This window comes from Chelonia mydas, chromosome 6, assembly GCF_015237465.2.
Source record: "Chelonia mydas isolate rCheMyd1 chromosome 6, rCheMyd1.pri.v2, whole genome shotgun sequence".
NCBI classification, from domain to species: domain Eukaryota; kingdom Metazoa; phylum Chordata; order Testudines; family Cheloniidae; genus Chelonia; species Chelonia mydas.
Window position 1 is genome coordinate 1,838,231 of NC_051246.2, and position 22,217 is coordinate 1,860,447.

Consider the following 22,217-nt stretch of genomic DNA (forward strand, 5'->3'; position numbering starts at 1 on the left):
CGGTTGCTAAAGGGACACAGGAATCCCGTTAGCTGGCCTTCCCCCTGACCCCAGGGCCCCAGCATGGGGCTAGGGGGCGCGGTGCTGCAGGGACTGTCACCAGTCCCCAGCTGCCCTGCCCCACAAGCAGCCAGCCCCCCCGCAGCAGCCTTCGGAAGGGGGAGTCTGCTGCAGCCAGGCGTGTGTTTATTATAATCTCTGTTTTCCCATGGCCTGGAGGAACAAGACGCTGGTGATTCGCCCCCTCCAGAGCCCACCTCCTCCCCCTCCAGCCTGGGGGCGGGCGGTGTCCAGGCACAAGCTAACAACATATTTGTTCATTCACCAGCACCGCTTATGCCCTGGTCGCCATAGAGAGCCCAGTGCCCTCCCACGTCTCCCCTGTCCCGCCCACTCACCTGTGGAGGCCTCATATACCCACCCCCACCCCCGCCTCCCCAGCTCACAGGATCAGTCCAGCGAGAGGTGCTGACGGCTGGGAGAGCGAGCCCTGGTGATAAAGAAGGGGCTTGGCCTCTCCTGGGTGGAAGTGCTTCGGAGAGAGACACCGGCACCGCTGGACCTGCCTCCCCAGCCATTCTCATCAGGATCCTTCTCCTGGACGTGTCTCCCCGGACGCTTCCATCAGAATCTGTCCCCTGGATGCGTCTGCCCGGCTGGTTCCTTTAGGATCCGTCTCTCACACGCGTCTCCCTGGCTGGTTCCATCGAGATCCGTCTCCCGGACGCGTCTCCCCGGTGGTTCCATCGGGATCCGCCTCTCAGACACCTCTCTCTAGTTCCACCAGGATCCCTCTCCCAGACGCGTCTCCCTGACTGGTTCCTTTAGGGTCCGTCTCTCACACGCGTCTCCCTGGCTGGTTCCATCGGGATCCGTCTCCCAGAGCCATATCCTTCAGAGGGGACTATCTGGATCTCACATTCACGCACCTCGCATAGGGATCCGTTTTCTGGACTCCTGTCCCCAGCTGATCCCACAAAGAACTGTCTTCTGGCCTTGTCTCTCCACTACGACCTTCCTTGCCCTGGTGTCTCCAGCCGATCCCCACACAGAATTATTTCCTGGGTTTCTCTCTCTGCTCAGACGCCCTCGCGTCCCCACTAAGATCCCTGCTTCGCTCCCCTTGGCTTCCTCCTCCTCCAGCAATGGCTTCTGCAGGGCTGGAGATCTTGGGCATGGGGCTATGCATCTTCGGCTGGCTGGGCTCCATCATCTCCTGCGCCCTGCCCACGTGGAAGGTGACGGCCTTCATCGGCAACAACATTGTGACGGCGCAGATCATCTGGGAGGGGCTGTGGATGAACTGCATCGTGCAGAGCACGGGCCAGATGCAGTGCAAGGTCTACGACTCCATGCTGGCGCTGCCCCAGGACCTGCAGGCCGCCCGCGCCCTCACGGTCATCTCGGTGCTGCTGGCCCTGCTGGCCTTGCTGGTGAGCGTCGTGGGCGCCAAGTGCACCAACTGCGTGGAGGACGAGGGCACCAAGGCACGGATCATGATCGTCTCCGGCGTCGTCTTCATGGTCTCCGGCATCCTCTGCCTCATCCCCGTGTGCTGGTCGGCCAACACCATCATCCGGGACTTCTACAACCCGCTGGTGTCCGAAGCCCTGAAGCGGGAGCTGGGGGCAGCGCTATACGTGGGGTGGGCAGCCGCGGCCCTGCTGGTTCTCGGGGGGGCTCTGCTTTGCTGCTCCTGCCCGCCCCGCTCCGAGAGATACCCACCCCGGGTCGGGTACATGGCGGCTGCGAGGTCCGGGGTGGGCAGCGGGGTGGACAAGAGGGACTATGTGTGAGGGGAGCAGAGGAGGGGATGGATGGATGGATGGATGGATGAGCACGTGGGTGAACAGATGAACGAGTGAACGAATGGATGGATGATTGTGTGAAAGTGAGGGAACGAACGAATGAACAAGAGAGTGAATGGATGAAGGTGTGAAGAGATGAAGTGAATGAGGGAGTGAATGGATGAAGGTGTGAAGAGGTGAATGGATGAATGAGGGAATGAGCTAATGGCTGAGGGAATGAATAAACAAGTGAAGGAGGGAGAGAATGAATGTGGGAGGAGATGAATGAGGGAACGAAGAAATGGACAAGTGGGTGGATGAACAAGGACTAATGGATAAGGAGTAGAGGAAAAAACGAGTGAACAAAAGCACAGCTGAAGGAACAGATGAGGGTGCGAACAAATGAACGAGCGGGCAAATGAGTGAAGGGAGGAGCAACGAAGCGAGCGAATGGATGCGGGAAGGAGTGAGTGAATGAGACAATGGATGGAAAAATGAAAAAGTGAGGAAGGAAGGAGGGAACGAATTAAATAAATAAAAGACGGGGTGGGGGCAGAGAGCAGACACGTGGGGAACCAAACAGAAGGAAGGTTGAAGCCACAGAGGAAAGGTGCGAACGGCGCCGTCAGCGAAGGGATGAACAAAGGGCTAATGGACCAAGGAGAGACGGGAAAGACACTGTGCCAAGGAAGGAAGGAATAAGCGGCCGATCCCCAGCGAATGAACAGATGGGGGTGTTGGGAGAGATTGAGGGGGCTCAGCCAGGGAGCCCTGACCCCATGGAGCCCGGCTGGACCTCACCCTGGCTTTGTTTGCTCGAAGGTTAATAATTGTCCCAGCTCCCTGGACTGAGACCTGCTAAACCACCCCCTGAACACGGGGACCACCTGGAACCCCAGCCTAAGGGGCCCCTCTATCCAAATCCAGGGGCCCCAAGATTTTGGGGGTCTCACCCCTCACTGGGGATAGATCCAGGGCTTATTTGGTCATCACTGAGTGGGATTTGAGGGGTTCACAGGGAGTGGGTCTGATGATCGCTGGGTGTGGTTCTTTGAGGACACTGAACCCCCATTTCCTGACCCCTCTTAGGGAGGGGGCTCGGCCCATGTTTCTGAGGACGTTATGGGGATAAAAGAACCAGACTAGCACACTCTGCCCTCGCCTCCTGCTTCTCATTTTGGGGTGTGGGGGGGAGGCTGAGTTGCGGTATGAATGGGGAAGGAAAAGGTGGGGGCACAGCTGATGGGAGGAAATAGATTGGGTGCATGGTTTATGAAGGTAGGGTAAATTGGGGGAGGGAGTGAGGCTTATGGGTCAGAGAATGGGGGTGTGGTTTATGAGGGGGTAAATTGGGGCAAGCATAGTGGGGGTGTGGCTTGTGGGAGGAGAATGCTAGCAACCAGGGCCCCCCCAGAGAGAGGGAAGCGCTCAGGTATGTGGGAGGGGGACAGGGTATGGCTTTAGGGGTTGAATGGTGGGTGCTGTATGTCCCTCCTCTCCCCAATCTTTGTCCGTCCCCCTTCCCATCATGAGATTGGGGGGTTCCCAGCCCATCTCCCCCTCCCGCACTAGCAGGGGAATGAAGAGCCTTCCCAGAATTCCCCTCAGCTTCACCCAACCCCACCTGGCTGGCTCAGGGGGGCAAGGAATAGGACATGGGGCCTTTCCCCTCCAGGGGGCTCTGCCCCACCCCAGGGCAGGGGACTAGTTGGCTCAGGGGATGGGACAAGGGGCCTTTCCCCTCGCGGGGGCGCTGGCTCTGACCAGCCCTGGGGCAGGGGACAGGACATGTGGCCTTGCCCCTCTGGGGGGCACTGGCTGTGACCAGCCCTGGGGCAGGGAACTAGCTGGCTCCAGCGATGGGACTCGGGGCCTTGCCTCTGTGGGGGGCGCTGGCTCTACCCCACCCCGGGCCAGCATTTCGGAGCTGCTGTTTCCCTGGATCCCAGCCCGCCCGGCCTCTCTCCCCGAGCTGGACGGGCACCAGCACATTCCTGTGCCAGCTGAACCTTCCCTCGAGCTGGGGGCGGCTGGCACCAGGAGAGACATCTCCCATCCTCTCCCCCCCACAGGGCGGGGGCTATGCTGGGGGGGGGGGGCCTTCAGCAGGAAGGGAGAGGGGTCAGCACAGCCTGAAAGCCAGGCGCACAGCCCCCCCCACCCCAACTCTAGGCCTGTTTGCTCATATACTAAGCCCCTTGTTCCCACACTCCCAGGTGTTTGTCCAACCCTAGACCCCACGCCCCTGAGTTGCTGCCCTCCCCCCAACAGGCTGTTCCCCCTTCAAAGCTCTGGGCAGGGGGAGGGATTCCTCACCTCCAGGCAGCTTTGTAATGGAGCAGGGAAACAGCTACCAAATTCCCCGCCCTCGAAATAAACCCATTTCTCTGCTGCTGAGATGCAGCCACCTCTGGGGCAGGGCAGGTGCATAACACTGTGGAAAGAGCACCCCCTCCTGAGCACCCACCCACCATGCAGCACAGGGCCCCGCCTGCAGCTGGCGGGAGCGCCCCCCATCACTTTCCACCCAGCCGAGGGCAAAGCCCTGGTCACCCTGGGCCCATTCAGACCCTGCCAATGCCTCCCTTAACAGCATGGGCTTGGTCTGACCTGCTGCCCGGGAACCACCCGCCACATTATCCTGAGGTTAAAACCCAAGCAGGGGACAGAGGAGCCACAACTCCTGGGTTTCATTCCTCCCCTCCCAGAACCAGAGGGTTAGAGCAGCAGGGGCTGGGAGCCAGGACCCCCGGCTTCCATCCCCAGCTCTGGCAGGGGAGTGGGGTCTGGTGGGTCAGAGCAGGGGGAAGGGGAGGGGATGCTACTTCCCAGGGCGGCCCTCCCACTATCAGCCAGTCACTTCCCTCCACTCCAGCACCCTCCCGTCAGCAGCTACAACCCGTAGAAGACCGGGCCTGGAGCAGATGGAGAGATGCATTTGAAAGACCAATGGGTGAGGGGGTGAAGGGAGCAGACAAACCAGCCCCTGCGGCGGGCTCGAGACAGATCCCCGCTCCAGGGAGCACCGCAGGCCATTGCTACGTACAAAAAAACCTCAGATACTTTATTCATCATATATAAAAACAAGCAGATGCTATGAAAAATATCCAAGGACTATGTAGGACACATGCAAAGGTTAAAACTAGGCAACCCAACTTCCACCCTCCTCTAGAGGCAGAGGCTAGGCTTGGGGTGCTCTATTTGACCTCCCCCCCAAAGATAACCCTCTAATTTCCAGCGATCAGCTCTTCGACGGGGCAGGGCCTCGAGCTGGGTGGCATCAGGAGACGTTCTGGGCCTAAGGAGGGGAGAACAGGGCTGGAGAGGAGCCGGGTTGGGGTGTGAGACGACCCACATCTGAGGGGAGAAGAGCTGGAAGGCAGCAGGATGCTGGTGGACCGTGTGGGCTGAGGACCATTGCAGCGTGGTGGGGCCCAGAAGCTAAGGTGAAGCCACCACAAATGGCAGAGGCCCTGGGTCTAGCAGCTTAGCTTCCGTCTTCCCTCCACGCTGCAGACGCGGTCCCAGCACCCACCCAGCGAGCTTTGCACCCGGGAGTCTGCTGCAGGGATGGGGCCCCACCCCCTGCCCCCCCCCCACCGAGAGGCCCCAGGCTGCCTGCCCCTCAGACGTAGTTCTTGCTGGGGTAGTCACTGCGGGGCTGGGAGGCGGCGGCCGTGTAACGGGCACTGTAGTTGGTGTTCTTCTCGGGACAGGTGCAGCAGAGGAGGGCGCCCCCCAGAACCAGCAGGGCCGAGGCGGCCCAGCCGATGTAGAGCGAGGCCCCCAGCTCCCGCTTCTGGGCTTCGGACACCAGCGGGTTGTAGAAGTCCCGGATGATGGTGTTGGCCGACCAGCACACGGGGATGAGGCAGAGGATGCCGGAGACCACGAAGACGGCGCCGGAGACGATCATGATCCGCGCCTTGGTGCCCTCGTCCTCCACGCAGTTGGTGCACTTGGCGCCCACGACGCTCACCAGCAAGGCCAGCAGGGCCAGCAGCACCGAGATGACCAAGAGGGCGCGGGCGGCCTGCAGGTCCTGGGGCAGCGCCAGCATGGAGTCGTAGACCTTGCACTGCATCTGGCCCGTGCTCTGCACGATGCAGTTCATCCACAGCCCCTCCCAGATGGTCTGCGCCGTCACAATGTTGTTGCCGATGAAGGCCGTCACCTTCCACATGGGCAGGGCACAGGAGATGATGGAGCCCAGCCAGCCCACCACCGAGAGCGCCATGCCCAAGATCTGGAGACCCGCTGAAGCCATGATTGGGTGGGAAGGCGCCTGCTGGGAAAGAGAGGGGGCAGGGAGGAGGTAAGAAGAACTCAGAGTGGGGGGGGGGCCCTAGGAGGTCTGCGGGGATCTGGCCCCACAGCATTCAAGAGACCCTACTTTGCAATTTCACCCTCCCTTCCGTGGGTCTTTGGGCTGGGCCCTCGCGTGAAGCGGATACTGAAGGGCCTTCAGTTGGACCAGCCAGGAAGGGCAGCAGCCCCCATAACTCCTGAAGGTGTCTCGGCTCACCCGCCCCCACCTGGGGCAGGATCACCCCCAACGGTGCCCTCACCCACCCCCCATGTCCCACTGGAAGGGGCTTGCACCCCTTCAAGATTTCCCCCTCCCACAATGGCTGCCCTGAAGTGACCCCAAGATGGGGGTTTGGGGGTGGGTGGCAATGGGGGCAGGGGAACATCTCCGGCCCACACCTGCCCCTAGTCCGGTTCTCCTTCCCCTCCTTGGCCATTCCTCAGTGAGTCACCACCTGGCCCGGATCCCCACCTCCATCAACTCGTGGCAATTTCCCTCCGAAACTTGGCTTCTACAACCCAACTGGCTCCCGCCACGGGGACCATCCTGCCCCAGGGTGGGATGGGGCATCTCGGTGTCCCACTGCCTTGATCCCACTCCGGGCTTCCCCCCTCCCGGCCCGAGTCTCATCAGCCCGGGTTCCCCCACCCCCAGCGGGGGCAGGGAGAGCCAAGGCGGGCAAGCGCCCCCCAGGGCCAGCTGCGTCTGCGCCCCGGGCTCGGGGCTGAGCAAGGCTTTTGGGGGGGGCCCCCGCATCTGCTGGCAGCTGTGGAGTGTGTGAAGGGGAAGTGCTTAGACGTGACTCCAAGGGGGAGATGCAGCCGTGGGGGGGCACCAGACGGGGGGGGGGGAAGAGATGGGCCCGGATGGGGCAGCCCCGTCTTGGGCCCTTCTCACCCCCGCAGTTGGCTTCGACAGAAACTCGCCCAGCCCCCGCGCATACCTCTGGCTCAGCGGGTTGTGAGGGGGGGAGCTGGGCCACAACTCCTGCCAGGGCAGGGACGCCCCCGACCGGGGCCTGGCACCCCCCCCCCCCCCCCCGGCACGGGCCTGGGTTAGCTCCGCTGCGGGGGTGAGCCGCACCCTGGGCTGGCTGGGTTAGCCCGTGGCTACCCAGGGGACAAGAGAGACAAGCCCAACCCGGAGGCAAGGCCCCCCCCGCCACGGTACGGAGCTGGGGAGCGGCTCCCACACGGGGGCGGGGTGTGAGGGGTCCCAGGACCCCGCAGCAGGGTTTCCACAAGCACCCGGACGCCTGGGTTCCATCCCAGCTCCCGGGGTGGGGGGGGGGGAAGGAGGGGAGTCGGGGGTGGGAGCCAGGACTCCTGGGTTCTCTCCCAGCTCTGGGAGGGGAGTGGGGTCTGGTGGGTGAGAGCTGGGGGTGGGCGCCTGGACTCCTGGGTTCTCTCTGCATTTGTTCCAGCCCCTCGCAAGGCTCCTTTCCAAACCGCCCCCGCCCCCCGGTCCCGGCACCAGCCCAGGGGCTCAGGAACAGGTAAAAACCCAGAGCCAGGTGTGTGTGTGTGTGGGGGGGGGGGGAGACAAATCAGCTCCTGCCCCCGCCCCCAGCCCAGTGATCACCCCTTCCCCCTCGCCCCCGCCTCGGGCCCGGCCAGCCCCCGGGGACAAAGACCCTCCCCTGTTCTCACCTCAGCCCCATTGTCCGCAGGTTTCTGTGAAACTCCCCCCCCGCTGGGCAGGCAGTTTCAGATGAAACGGAGGAGGGGGGAGGGGAGCAGCGCGATCCCAGCCTTCCCCGTCCCCCATCCCCGAGAGCGGCCCCTTTGTCCCACAGCCGCGCCGCACACGTGGGGCTGGTTGGGGGCGGGTGGGCATTGCCAGCCCCGCGGGTCTCTGTGCCCCCGGCCACAAACAGCAGCTCAGGCTCAAGCCCCGGTGTAGGGGGAAAGAATTTGGTCGTTTTAGGCAGGGGAAACTGAGGCACGGGAGACTGCTTGGTGCACACAGGTGGCGTAGAACCCAGGAATCCTAACGCCTGCTTCCCCCAAGGTCCCACAAACACACACTGCTCGGCCAGAGCATGAAATAGGAGTCCTGCCCCCCCCCCCCAACCCACTAGCCCCCCCTCCCCTTTCAGGCCAGGGGGGAGAACCCAGGAATCCTGGCTTCCAGCCCCCCCAACCCACGAGCCCCCCCTCCCCTTTCAGGCCAGGGGGGAGAACCCAGGAATCTTGGCTCCCAGCCCCCCCAACCCACTCCCCCCCACAGGAGGAGAGAACCCAGGAGTCCTGGCTCCCAGCCCCCCTGCTCTACCCATTAGCCCCCACTCCCCTCCCCGAGCTGGGGAGAGAACCCAGGAATCCTGGCTCCCAGCCCCCCCAACCCACCAGCCCCCCCTCTCCTTTCAGGCCAGGGGGGGAGAACCCAGGAGTCCTGGCTCCCAGCCCCCCTGCTCTACCCATTAGCCCCCACTCCCTCTCCCCGAGCTGGGGAGAAAACCCAGGAATCCTGGCTCCCAGCCCCCCCAACCCACCAGCCCCCCCTCTCCTTTCAGGCCAGGGGGGAGAACCCAGGAGTCCTGGCTCCCAGCCCCCCTGCTCTACCCATTAGCCCCCACTCCCTCTCCCCGAGCTGGGGAGAAAACCCAGGAATCCTGGCTCCCAGCCCCCCCAACCCACCAGCCCCCCCTCTCCTTTCAGGCCAGGGGGGAGAACCCAGGAGTCCTGGCTCCCAGCCCCCCTGCTCTAACCCATTAGCCCCCACTTCCCTCCCCGAGCTGGGGAGAGAACCCAGGAGTCCCGGCTCCCAGCCCCCACACTCACTAACCTGTCTCTCCGCAGTAACTCTGGCCAAGGTCTGGCTCCCCCCCAAGCCCCAGCACACGGGCTCCGTGCCACAGTCCCGCAAATTGCAACAACAAGCAGCGGGCAGGCACCTCCCTGGGGGGTTAAATACCGACCTCCCCCCGCCGCCCACTCCCCGTGACATCACCCCCAGGTGAAACTCAGTCCGCTTAGCACTGGCCGGGTAATTCCCCCGCCCCTGTAAACAAAGAGCCGGCCCCTCTCCCTGCAACTGGCTCAAACTAACCACAGCCCTGGGGCAACAGCTTGGGGGAGGGGAGGCCGGACTCCTGGGTTCTCTCCCTGGCTCTGGGAGGGGAGTGGGGGCTAGTGGTCAGAGCAGGCGGGGCTGGGAGCCAGGACTCCTGGGTTCTCTCCCTGGCTCTGGGAGGGGAGTGGGGGCTAGTGGTCAGAGCAGGCGGGGCTGGGAGCCAGGACTCCTGGGTTCTCTCCCTGGCTCTGGGAGGGGAGTGGGGGCTAGTGGTCAGAGCAGGCGGGGCTGGGAGCCAGGACTCCTGGGTTCTCTCCCTGGCTCTGGGAGGGGAGTGGGGGCTAGTGGTCAGAGCAGGGGGGCTGGGAGCCAGGACTCCTGGGTTCTCTCCCTGGCTCTGGGAGGGGAGTGGGGGCTAGTGGTCAGAGCAGGGGGGCTGGGAGCCAGGACTCCTGGGTTCTCTCCCTGGCTCTGGGAGGGGAGTGGGGGCTAGTGGTCAGAGCAGGGGGGCTGGGAGCCAGGAGTTCTGGATTGTAATTTCTCTCACTTCCCTTTTTTCCCTCAGGTTGAGTCACGGTCTGGCCAGTTTCACTTCAGTTTCTGGTGAATTTCATCACTCCTGTTTCATGCACCATTCTTTGCCATAAGCAGGGGCTCAGGGAAGAGGGGTATCAGAGCGGGGACTCATCCAGGAGCTAAGGGGGAAGGGAGCAAAGGGGGGGTGGTTCGTCCCAGGAGGGGGGTAGAACCCAGGCATCCCAGCCCTGCCCTCTCTAACCCACTAGAGCCCCCCTTCCCTCGCTGAGGAGAGACCCCAGGAGTCCTGGCTCCCAGGCCCCACGTTCTGACTCACTAGACCCCACTCCCCTCCCAGAGCTGGGGATAGAACCCAGGAGTCCTGGCTCCCAACCCCCCTGCTCTAACCCACTAGACCCCGCACCCCAACCAGAGCCAGGGATGGAACCCAGGAGTCCTGGCTCCTGGCCCTTTCTTGTCAATGTACCAGCCAGGGTGTGTTCTATGGGAGACCCAAGACAACAGCACCCCTCTGTGGCCAGAAGGGGAATTGATATCGGGGCGGGGGTGGGGGGGGGCAGGGTACAGGGGTGGGGTGTGAGGTCCCCTAGCCCCACAGTGACCCTACAATAACAGGGGCTGTGGTGGATGCCCCATCACTGTCAAGTTTGATCTCAAGATGGGAGGTTTTGCTGAACGCTCTGCTCTGGCTCAAGCAGGAAAACTCCGGGCACCCCTGGGTCCTGCAGGTGCCATCAGCTGATCTGAGGCGGGGTCCCCCCTAAACTGAGAATCTGTGGCTCTGGGTCATTTGGGTTTGAGTTCCTGTGAGTTTATTATTTAAAAAGAAATCCCCAAACATTTAAAGAGCTGGGACTTGGGAAAAAAATCACCTCCATGTTCCTGTTCAAAACTCCCTTTTGGCTCCAAGGAGCCTGTGATTTTATCTGGAAAAAATCCCAAACCAACCGGAATCAAAGCAAACCAGCTCCCGTGTTTGACTTGATGGGTCACAATTTCCGATCATTTTGTCTGCAAAAAATGAAAAACTTTTTTCAAAATCTCAGTCCAGCAAAGATATGAGTTTTCGTTGGCAACCATTTTCCCCATTTGGAACTTTCCTTTAACTGTCCTGAAAGCGACGCAAAACCGTGTACAAAATCCCAATTCAAAGCAAACATTTTGGTTTTTGGTTTGCAACCCCTTTGCGTTTAAAAACGTCCTGTCGTATTTTAAACTCATTTCAGAAACGTTTTTAAAAAGCTGGACATCAAACCGGAACATTTTGACGGGGTTTTGTTTTAGGGTTTGATTCAACATGACTTCAGATCAATAATTTCCTTTTATTTCATTTCGGGGGGAAAAAAACCCCAGTGGTTTTGAAGAGCTCGGGATCAACAGAAAACGTTTCATTGAACCCCAAACAAATCTTTTTTGACTTTTTTGATTTGCTGAAACATTTTCATTTACGGCACCACGTGAAATAGTTTGGTTCCCAATATTTCAAAATTGCCAGTGAACCAAAATATCCCTGATTCTTGCTGGCTCTTGGTAGCTCAGTGATCTCTCAGGCCCAGTTCCTCCAAGGTATTTAGCTGATCTGGAGCTCAGCATACCCGATCATTGCAAGAGCTCTGACTTATTCTGGGCCTGCATCCAACTGTCTGTGCAGTGCTCAGCCTGGAGTCTCCGGCTGGGAAGCTCAGCCCTTAAAGGCACAATTGTCCCCACAGCAGCATGAGAAGATGTGAAGTCTAGCTGGGGCCAGTGCGTTCTTTGGGTGAATGGAAGGAGAGGATGGTTGGATGGGTGACATGCCAGTTTTTCACCCAGAGTATTTTCCTCCCAGCTGTTCACCAGGCATCTGAGTCCACTGCGGGTTGCCAGAAATGGGAGGGGGAAGCTGAAGGAATCCAACAGCAACTGGGATTCACGTTCAAAGAGAGTCATGGGCAAAGGGCAGCTGCTCTTGGCTGCAGAAGTAAATCTGTGCAAACGCAGGGGGCTCCTGGACTACAACTCCCACAATGCAACAGGCTCCAGCCCAGGGTGTGCTGGGAAATGTAGTTCCGACACGATCCCCCTCTACCTGCACCCCAAGACTCAATGTATTTCCAGTGAGCTCATGGGCCAGGTGAGCTACAACTCCTGTCATGCTCCTGTAGGGCCAGTGGTTTTCAAACGGCGGGTTGTGCCCCGGAAGCGGCCAGCAGCAGGTCCGGCTCCTAGGCGGGGGGGCCATGGGGCTCCGTGTGCTGCCTCCGCCCCCAGCACTGGCTCCGCACTCCCATTGGCCAGTTCCCAGCCAATGGGAGATGGGGGAGGCGGTGCCTGTGGGTGAGGGCCACGTGGAGCCACTAGCACACCTCCGCCTAGGAGCCGGACCTTCTGCTGGCCGATTTTGGGGTGCAGCGTGGTCTGCGGTGCGAGGACAGGCAGGAAGCCTGTATCTGCACCCACGCTGCCCCGCTGACTGGGAGCCGCCCGAGGTAAACCCATGCCCCAATCCCCTGCCCCAGCCCTGAGCCCCCCCCAACCCGGAGCCCCCTCCTGCACCCCAAACCCCTCATCCCCGGCTTCATCCCAGAGCCTGCACCCCCAGCCCAGAGCCCCGATCCCAACCCCCTGCCCCAGCTCAAATCCCCCTCCCACACCCTGAACCCCTCATTCCTGCCTGCAGCCCTCACCCCCGCACCCCAACCCTCTGCTCCAGCCCAGAGCCCCTCCCACACCCCAAACCCCTCATCCCCAGCTGCGTTGGGTCGTGGGCATCGGCAATTTTCTTCAACTGGGTTGCCAAAAAAAAAGTTTGAGAACCCCTGCTGTAGGTGACAAGCCAGAATTCTGCTGGCAGCTAAGCTTGTGTATACATCCAGCTGTGTTCATCAGCAGATCCTTTCATGCTCTGCCAGGTCTGGCCGAGGTTCGTTTATATAAGGTATTTTACACACCGGCCCCCTAGCAACCGAACGGTAAAATACACTGTTGTGTGCGGAGTTGGTGTAGCTGTGTTGCTCCCAGGACCTTAGAGAAACCGGGTGGATGAGGTGCCTCGCCTACATTATCTGTATAATGGTTTAACTTTCCATGCCGTCTCCCCCTTTAAGTTCTGCATTCCTGCCATTTACGATATTTACACCATGTTAAGCGTCTCTGAATCGTATTGATTTGCTAATTCCATGATCTGAACGCATAACACCTGGGTCCTCTGGCTGGCCACTAGCTGCCGGCCACGGTCGGGTTGGAATCCCTGAGTCTTCTCCTTGTTCTGCATCCGCCATCTGTAGAGTTTGCTCTGTTGATTGTTCTTTCTGAGGAACAAACTGTAGATAACAATGGTTAAAACAAACAAAAAGAAGTATTTCTTCACACAACGCACTGTCAACCTGGGGAACTCCTTGTGAAGGCCAAGACCATAACAGGGTTCAAAAAAGAACTAGATAAATTCATGGAGGATCGGTCCATCAATGGCTATAAGCCAGGATGGACAGGGAGGGTGTCCCTAGCCTCTGTTTGCCAGGAGCTGGGAATGGGCGACAGGGGATGGATCACTTGATGATTGCCCTGTTCTGTTCATTCCCTCTAGGGCACCTGGCACTGGCCACTGTTGGAGGACAGGATACTGGGCTAGATGGACCCTTGGTCTGATCCAGTAGGGCCATTCTTATGTTCTTATGTTTCCGTTGAACTTTCTGCGGTCGGTCTCGATCACCTCCAATCTGGGTGCCAAACTATTTTTCTTCACAACAGCTGGAGTTGTCCATCTTTTTCCACCACCCAGTTTGACATGAACAGGGTCACGAGGTTCTAGACTCGGCCATTCTCTGAGTGACACCTGTTGTAAAAGTGTCCTTAAGGTCAATTAGCCTTTTTCTCTGATTTGGCTACTCTCTCTTCACGTCTGGCTACGTTGGAGATTGATTCTTTCCCAAAGTTGGGCCATTAGTTCTGAATCTGATTGGTCTCCCCATCAGGAGTTGTGCTGGACTATAACCAGTAGCCTCTCCTGGTGATGGTCTGGAACTCAAAAGAGCAAGGACTGGATCTTCTTAGGTAACCCTGGTAAAGCACTGGAATGGGTTACCTAGGGATGTGGTGGAATCTCCTTCCTTAGAGGTTTTTAAGGTCAGGCTTGACAAAGCCCTGGCTGGGATGATTTAGTTGGGGTTGGTCCTGCTCTGAGCAGGGGATTGGATTAGATGACCTCCTGAGGTCCCTTCCAACCCTGATATTCTATGATTCTATGATTCCTGTTGTAGGATTTTCTTGGTTGTCTGACGGCTCTCTCAGCCGTTCTGTTCACTTGCGGGTCACGTGGGCTGTAGCAGTATGACCAAAATCGTATTTCATTTGGAATTTGGCTGCGGTTCCCCGCCACCAGTTGTTCTGGAATGCAAAAGTGTGCTTCAATTTCTCAGGAACACTGGGACATGTCTTGGCTTTCAAGTCCACAACTTCTATGTATCTGGACAAATGGTCCACAGCCACCAGGTAATGATGTCCTCTGAATTCACATACATCTACAGCTAATCTCTTTGAAGGTCTTTGTGAGACAAGCTGGATGAGGTATTATTTGTTAATGGACCAACTTCTGTTGGTGGAAGAGACAAGCTTTCAAGCTACACAGAGCTCTTCTTCGGGGCAGGGAAAAGTACTCAGCCTGTGACAGCAAATAGAAGGGGGAACAGATGGTTTAGCATAAGAAGTTAACACACATTGTATGGGACCATTCAAGGTAGAGTGGCCTGTTAACACCTCTGCAGTCACAAGACAAAGGAGGGTTAGTGGGTTACAGATTGTTGTAAGAAGCCATGAAGCCAGTGTCTCTATCAAGACTGTGATTTTTAGTATCTAGCCAAGTTATGAATTTAAGCTCCCAGGCGCGTCTTTTGAAGGTGTTGGGCCAGTTTCCTTTCAGGACAAGGCCTGACAGGTCAGATATGGAGCAATCGTTTTGTCTGTCCACACGTGACAGCGTGTTTTTGTCTTTTAGCATTTTCCTGGGTGAGTTCATTCAAGAGCATAGTGCCTGGTTTCACCCCACATTGTTGCTATTGGGGCATTTAGTGCACTGGGTGAGGCACACCACGGGTTGTGATGGGCATGTATAGAACCCACGGATCTTGAAAGGTGCGTTGCGGGGGTGCTGATCTTCGTAGCAGTAGTGATATGTCTGGAGGGTTTGCACCTGTTGTTCTGGCAGGGCCTGGTGCCGTTTTGAGTTGGTGGGTCCTGGCAGATGGGGAGCTTGCTTCTGATGAGTTTGGCCAGGTTGAAAAGTTGTTTGAAGGCCAGAACAGGAGGTTCAGAAAAGATTTCTTTCTGGACCGGGTCTCCATTGAGAATGGATTGTAGTTGTTTGATGATACTCCGTATGGGTAGGTGACAACTAGGGGCTTGCGGTCAGTGGGGGTTTTATTTCCATACTGAAAATAAAGCTCCGCAAACCAGCTGAGCGGCGGCGAACCAGCTGAGCAGTGGGGAACAGCAGAGCAGCACACAGCAGGAGTTTGCCTGGGAGTTCGCCTGGAGTGAGCCCAGTGAGGCTTACATCTTGCCAGCTTCTCTGAGGAAGCTCATAGTAGGAAGGTGATATGGAGGGGGGGTGTTCAGCTATTGTGACCTGCACTGGATGTGCCATGTTTGTCTTTCTTCCACAGGACAGAAGCGACTTTGTCTGTACAAAGTGCAAGCTGGTCTCCATATTGGAAGAGAAGATTGAAGGTCTGGAGCAACAGATAACAACCCTGCATTGCATACGAGAATCTGAGGATTTTCTGGACAAAAGTCAGGATATGCTTCTACGGGCACAAAGCTCTAAAGATTTAGAGCAGGTTGCACAGCGGAGCCAAGAGGCCAGTGAAGAAGCTTGGCAACATGTGACCTCCAGAAGAAGAAGGGGGAATGTCCGGGTTCCAGCAATGCGGACACAGGTAACTAACCGCTTTCATGTTCTCTCCACAGGTACCATTGCAGAGAGTGGACCAGATGATACGTCTGGGGGGAGAAAGCAGAAGGAGACTCCGCTGGTTGGAAGGCATGAGATGTGCTGTCCTGAGGTTGGGGGCTGCACGACCACCACTCCCAAGAGAAGAAGGTGGGTGGTGGTGGTCGGGGACTCTCTCCTCCGGGGGACTGAGTCATCTATCTGCTGCCCTGACCGGAAAAACCGAGAAGTCTGCTGCTTGCCGGGGGCTAAGATTCGCGATGTGACGGAGAGACTGCCGAGACTCACTGTGGACTACGTGGCTCTGGGAAGAAGGATAAAGGAGTTTGAGGCGCAAGTGGTGTTCTCGTCCATCCTCCCCATGGAAGGAAAAGGCCTGGGTAGGGACCGTCGAATCGTGGAAGTCAACGAATGGCTACGCAGGTGGTGTCGGAGAGAAGGCTCTGGATTCTTTGACCATGGGATGGTGTTCCATGAAGGAGGAGTGCTGGGTAGAGACGGGCTCCACCTTACGAAGAGAGGGAAGAGCATCTTTGCGAGCAGGCTGGCTAACCTAGTGAGGAGGACTTTAAACTAGGTTCACCGGGGGAAGGAGACCAAAGCCCTGAGGTAAGTGGGAAAATGGGATACCGGGAGGAAGCACAGGCAGGAATGTCTGTGAGGGGAGGGCTCCTGCCTCATACTGAGAATGAGGGGCGATCAGCAGGTTATCTCAAGTGCTTATATACAAATGCACAAAGCCTTGGAAAGAAACAGGGAGAACTGGAAGTCCTGGCAAAGTCAAGGAATTATGACATGATTGGAATAACAGAGACTTGGTGGGATAACTCACATGACTGGAGTACTGTCATGGATGGATATAAGCTGTTCAGGAAGGACAGGCAGGGCAGAAAAGGTGGGGGAGTTGCACTGTATGTAAGGGAGCAGTATGACTGCTCAGAGCTCCAGTACGAAACTGCAGAAAAACCTGAGAGTCTCTGGATTAAGTTTAGAAGTGTGAGCAACAAGAGTGATGTAGTAGTGGGAGTCTGCTATAGACCACCGGACCAGGGGGATGAGGTGGATGAGGCTTTCTTCTGGCAACTCGCAGAAGCTACTAGATCGCACGCCCTCGTTCTCATGGGTGACTTTAATCTTCCTGATATCTGCTGGGAGAGCAATACAGCGGTGCATAGACAATCCAGGAAGTTTTTGGAAAATGTAGGGGACAATTTCCTGGTGCAAGTGCTAGAGGAGCCAACTGGGGGGGGAGCTTTTCTTGACCTGCTGCTCACAAACCGGGAAGAATTAGTGGGGGCAGCAAAAGTGGATGGGAATCTGGGAGGCAGTGACCATGAGTTGGTTGAGTTCAGGATCCTGACACAGGGAAGAAAGGTAAGCAGCAGGATATGAACCCTGGACTTCAGGAAAGCAGACTTCGACTCCCTCAGGGAACAGATGGGTAGGATCCCCTGGGGGACTAACATGAAGGGGAAAGGAGTCCAGGAGAGCTGGCTGTATTTCAAGGAATCCCTATTGAGGTTACAGGGACAAACCATCCCGATGTGTCGAAAGAATAGTAAATATGGCAGGCGACCAGCTTGGCTTAACGGTGAAATCCTAGCGGATCTTAAACATAAAAAAGAAGCTTACAAGAAGTGGAAGGTTGGACATATGACCAGGGAAGAGTATAAAAATATTGCTCGGGCATGTAGGAATGAAATCAGGAGGGCCAAATCGCACCTGGAGCTGCAGCTAGCAAGAGATGTCAAGAGTAACAAGAAGGGTTTCTTCAGGTATGTTGGCAACAAGAAGAAAGTCAAGGAAAGTGTGGGCCCCTTACTGAATGAGGGAGGCAACCTAGCAACAGCGGATGTGGAAAAAGCTAATGTACTCAATGCTTTTTTTGCCTGTGTCTTCACAAACAAGCTCAGCTCCCAGACTGCTGCACTGGGCATCACAGCATGGGGAGTAGATGGCCAGCCCTCTGTGGAGAAAGAGTTGGTTAGGGACTATTTAGAAAAGCTGGACGTGCATAAGTCCATGGGGCCGGACGCGTTGCATCCGAGAGTGCTAAAGGAATTGGCGGCTGTGATTGCAGAGCCATTGGCCATTATCTTTGAAAACTCGTGGCGAACGGGGGATGTCCCGGATGACTGGAAAAAGGCTAATGTAGTGCCCATCTTTAAAAAAGGAAAGAAGGAGGATCCTGGGAACTACAGGCCAGTCAGCCTCACCTCAGTCTCCGGAAAAATCATGGAGCAGGTGCTCAAGAAATCAATCCTGAAGCACTTACATGAGAGGAAAGTGATCAGGAACAGTCAGCATGGATTCACCAAGGGAAGGTCATGCCTGACTAATCTAATCGCCTTCTATGATGAGATTACTGGTTCTGTGGATGAAGGGAAAGCAGTGGATGTATTGTTTCTTGACTTTAGCAAAGCTTTTGACACGGTCTCCCACAGTATTCTTGTCAGCAAGTTAAAGAAGTATGGGCTGGATGAATGCACTATAAGGTGGGTAGAAAGCTGGCTAGATTGTCGGGCTCAACGGGTAGTGATCAATGGCTCCATGTCTAGTTGGCAGCCGGTGTCAAGTGGAGTGCCCCAGGGGTCGGTCCTGGGGCCGGTTTTGTTCAATATCTTCATAAATGATCTGGAGGATGGTGTGGATTGCACTCTCAGCAAATTTGCGGATGATACTAAACTAGAAGGAGTGGTAGATACGCTGGAGGGCAGGGATAGGATACAGAGGGACCTAGACAAATTGGAGGATTGGGCCAAAAGAAACCTGATGAGGTTCAATAAGGATAAGTGCAGGGTCCTGCACTTAGGACGGAAGAACCCAATGCACCGCTACAGACTAGGGACCGAATGGCTAGGCAGCAGTTCTGCGGAAAAGGACCTAGGGGTGACAGTGGACGAGAAGCTGGATATGAGTCAACAGTGTGCCCTTGTTGCCAAGAAGGCCAATGGCATTTTGGGATGTATAAGTAGGGGCACTGCCAGCAGATCAAGGGACGTGATCGTCCCCCTCTATTCGACATTGGTGAGGCCTCATCTGGAGTACTGTGTCCAGTTTTGGGCCCCACACTACAAGAAAGATGTGGATAAACTGGAGAGAGTCCAGCGAAGGGCAACAAAAATGATTAGGGGTCTAGAACACATGACTTATGAGGAGAGGCTGAGGGAACTGGGATTGTTTAGTCTGCAGAAGAGAAGAATGAGGGGGGATTTGATAGCTGCTTTCAACTACCTGAGAGGTGGTTCCAGAGAGGATGGTTCTAGACTATTCTCAGTGGTAGAAGAGGACAGGACAAGGAGTAATGGTCTCAAGTTGCAGTGGGGGAGGTTTAGGTTGGATATTAGGAAAAAAATTTTCACTAGGAGGGTGGTGAAACACTGGAATGCGTTACCTAGGGAGGTGGTAGAATCTCCTTCCTTAGAAGTTTTTAAGGTCAGGCTTGACAAAGCCCTGGCTGGGATGATTTAATTGGGGATTGGTCCTGCTTTGAGCAGGAGGTTGGACTAGATGACCTCCTGAGGTCCCTTCCAACCCTGATATTCTATGATTCTATGATTCTATGAAGCAGGTTCTCTCAGAGTATTTGGGGGGCCTGCTCCATGATGCGATCTACTTCTCTCATGGAGTGTCCTTGTTTGGTGAAGGCACTTTCAAGTGTGTTAAGGTGGGTGTCCTGGACTTTCTCCTCGGAATATATTCTGTGGTATCTGAGGCCTTGGCTGTTGAGAATAGATTTCTAGGTGTGTTTGGGGTGGTTACTGGATCTATGAAGGTAGGTGTTGGGATCTGTGGGTTTCTTATATATAGTTAGCTAGCCAGTTGAGTTCCATGGCTGAAGCTGAGTGTGGTGTCCAAGAAGTTGATGATGGCATGGGAGTGTCCCACAGCAAGTTGAATGGACGGGTGGGGGTTGTTCAAGTTGTGGTGGAAATCTATGGGGGAGTTTAGGTCATCTGTGCAGAGTAGGACAATATCATCGATGTATCTCAGGTGTATCATTCGTTTTGTGATGCACTGGTTCGGAAATTCTTTGAGGTGGCCCAAGAAGAGGTTGGCATATTGGGAAGCTGTCCTAGTAGCCATGGCTGTTCCCACGGTTTGGACAAAGTGTTCCGGGTGAGGATGAAACAGAGGAGTTTGGTGATGTGCTCAAGGTGCAGATCTGAGGACTGTCCCATTGTCTTGTAGATATTTGAGGCAGGTGGCGATGCCCTCATTGTGAGGGGTGTTGGTGTGTAAGGAAGTGACATCCATGGTGTTCTTCTGAGGGAGGCTGCTGATGCTGCAGAGTTTGTGGTGGAAGTCAGCTGTGTCCTGGAGGAAGCCGGCCCTTTGTGTGGTGAGTGGCTTGAGGATGGTTTCAATGACTCCCAATATTCCTTCTGTAAGAGTGCCATGGGCAGATACATTGGGTCTGCCTGGGTTCCCTTGTTTCTGTATCTTGGGAAGCAGGTAGTTGGTCCCTGGGGTGGGTTCTTGAGAGATGACCTTGTAGAGTTTCTCTTGGAGTGGTTTGGGGAAGGATTGGATGATATCCTTACATTCCTGGATGAACTGTGACATGGGGTCTTCTTTGAGTTCTTTATAGTAGGCGGTGTCGGAGAGTTTGTCATTTGGCCTTGATTGACTCATCACAGTTGAGGACTATGATGGTGCCCACTTTGTCAGCAGGTTTGATCACTATCTGGTGACTGGATTTCAGGGACTGCATAGCTGCCCTCTTGGAGGTGGAGAGATTGTGCTGGATGTGATGTCTGTTAAGGATCTCACAGGCAATTGTTTCCCTGAAGCAATCAACGTAATGATCAAGAGTGTGCTTTCGTCCGTTGTGGGGTGTCCCGTCAGACCATTCTTTTTGCTTATGACTGTGGGTGGGGATGTGGTAATTGGGGGTTGTATCATCACTGTTGTGAAATAATTCCTTGAGGCGGAGTCGGCGGAAGAATTTTTCTAGTTCTCCACGTTAGTATGGTATCAGGTGCTGTGGTGGGGCAGAAGGTCAGTCCCCTTAGGGAGTAAAGGTAACTCAGCTCTAGTTAGGGGCAGTCTTGATAAACTGAGGATGTCGGGGTGTCTTTTAGTGGCCCTGTGGTGGGTCCTGGTGCCACGGTCTCTCCCAGAGGTGGTGTTCTGTGGGCTGGAGTTGGCTCCACATTTTGTTTTTGTGTTGGATGGCTGTTGTCCGTTTTTTTTTTTTTGATAGGTGTTTTGGGTTTCTTGCATGATTTTCAGGTAGGTTTCCTGGTTGTTTTCTCTTCCAGTGCACGGGAGCATGGGATGACTTTTTGTTTGAGGTGGGACAGTCCCTTCTGGAGTATGGGGGTGTGCAGTAAGTGGTTCCTCAATTTTTCTGCAGAGCTGTTCAGTGCATTTGGAATGGTATGCCGTGGTCAGAAGGTTATAGCGAGCGAGACCTCTGGGGATGACGTGTTGTTTCTTGCCTTTGCTTAGGAAGCAGACGTTGCTGTGTGGTAGAGGTGCGGTTACTGAATCTTTGCATCCTGTTGGTCTGTTAGTTCTGCAATGTTCACATGCAAATACTTTATGTCCTTGCTGGTGTCTGGCCCGCCACACTGACTGCTTGGCTTATTCAAGGCATTTAGTTAATCCTGGATGTCCTTCATGGAGGAGGTTTAGGATTTCTCCTCTCCTTTTGTTTGGAATTACAATGCAATTGTCTTTAACCATGAGCCCATTTGACTTGCTTAACTGTCCATGCACCACAAGGTAGTCTCTGTTCACTTCTTTGGTGGTCTTTAGACACTTCGGCCAGCCGCCCCTAAAGTAACTTAGAACTTCCTGAAGTGGAGTGTCAGTCGAGGTTGCTTTTCATAGCTGGAGTAGTTTCCTTTCTCACACTGGTCTGTATGTGTCCACAGCATCCATGTATGCCTTTATGTCATCTTCGAGCTCACGAGTAGCTGAGTGCAACACTCAGCTCCTTGACAGGGTGTCAGTTACCACCAGATTTTTCTTAGGAACATATCTAGCAATTGGCTTAAATCACATTAAGCTTAGCAGTAGACTTTGGCATCTCAGCAGTGCTTGATCCCGATCTTTTCCATTAAGTGGTTTATGGTCCGTTATCAGTGTAAACAAATTGAGTCCACACAGCTGTCTGTAGAAGTTCTCACGTGCCCGTATGCTTCCCATGCACGCCTTCTCGATCTGTGCATATTGTTTTTCTGCTTCTGTGAGTGTGCAAGGGCAAAATGCAAGTGGCTTCCACTCCGAGTTGTTTTAGTGCAACAACACCCCACTTAGGCCACAGCTGATTCCATCTTTCTTTGTCTGCCCCCAAAACTCAATTTGGGGTAGGCGGAAAACACATTTTTCCTTGTTTAGCCTCAGTCCAGACTGACTGATCAGGGTTAGGACTTGGTTGAGGGTTTTGTTGCGGTCCTCCATTGAAGGTCCATATCTCAGAATATTGTCCATGCAGACGACAACTGTGTGTGTGCAGTTTGGCCATCTTTCCTTGGAAAATCTCAGGTAATCCCAAAAGATCATCTTAAAAAGCAGACTCTCCCTGAGGGTGCGGTAAATGTAGTCAGTTTAGCTCTTTCTTTGGCCACAGCAGGGGTTCTCAAATGGGGGGTCAGGACCTCTCAGGGGGTCACAAGGTTATTACATGGGGGGT

General features: G+C 55.7%; 2 protein-coding genes across 3 annotated transcripts; one reads left to right on the forward strand and one right to left on the reverse strand.

The window, feature by feature from the left end:
• Positions 1 to 206: 206 nt before the first annotated feature.
• LOC102946962 (claudin-9) lies at positions 207 to 2,934 on the forward strand. Its single transcript, XM_037898748.2, has one exon. It carries the CDS (start codon positions 1,146 to 1,148, stop codon positions 1,794 to 1,796), a length of 651 nt encoding a protein of 216 aa, XP_037754676.1. The 5' UTR covers positions 207 to 1,145; the 3' UTR covers positions 1,797 to 2,934.
• Positions 2,935 to 4,826: 1,892 nt separating this feature from the next.
• LOC119566276 (claudin-4) lies at positions 4,827 to 9,014 on the reverse strand. Of its 2 annotated transcripts, none has more exons than XM_037898750.2 (2): positions 8,884 to 9,014; positions 4,827 to 6,072 (listed from the first exon to the last, which is right to left on the reverse strand). In XM_037898750.2, exon 2 carries the CDS (start codon positions 6,052 to 6,054, stop codon positions 5,413 to 5,415), a length of 642 nt encoding a protein of 213 aa, XP_037754678.1. In that variant the 5' UTR covers positions 6,055 to 6,072; positions 8,884 to 9,014; the 3' UTR covers positions 4,827 to 5,412. The 2 variants fall into 2 exon arrangements, with proteins under 2 accessions (XP_037754678.1, XP_037754677.1); XM_037898749.2 differs by having other exon boundaries at positions 4,827 to 6,075; positions 8,884 to 9,008.
• Positions 9,015 to 22,217: the final 13,203 nt, after the last annotated feature.

Excerpts from the sequence above, each read along its gene's own strand:
- LOC102946962 (XM_037898748.2), top strand. The coding sequence starts at position 1,146 with ATGGCTTCTGCAGGGCTGGAGATCTTGGGCATGGGGCTATGCATCTTC.
- LOC119566276 (XM_037898750.2), bottom strand. The coding sequence starts at position 6,054 with ATGGCTTCAGCGGGTCTCCAGATCTTGGGCATGGCGCTCTCGGTGGTG.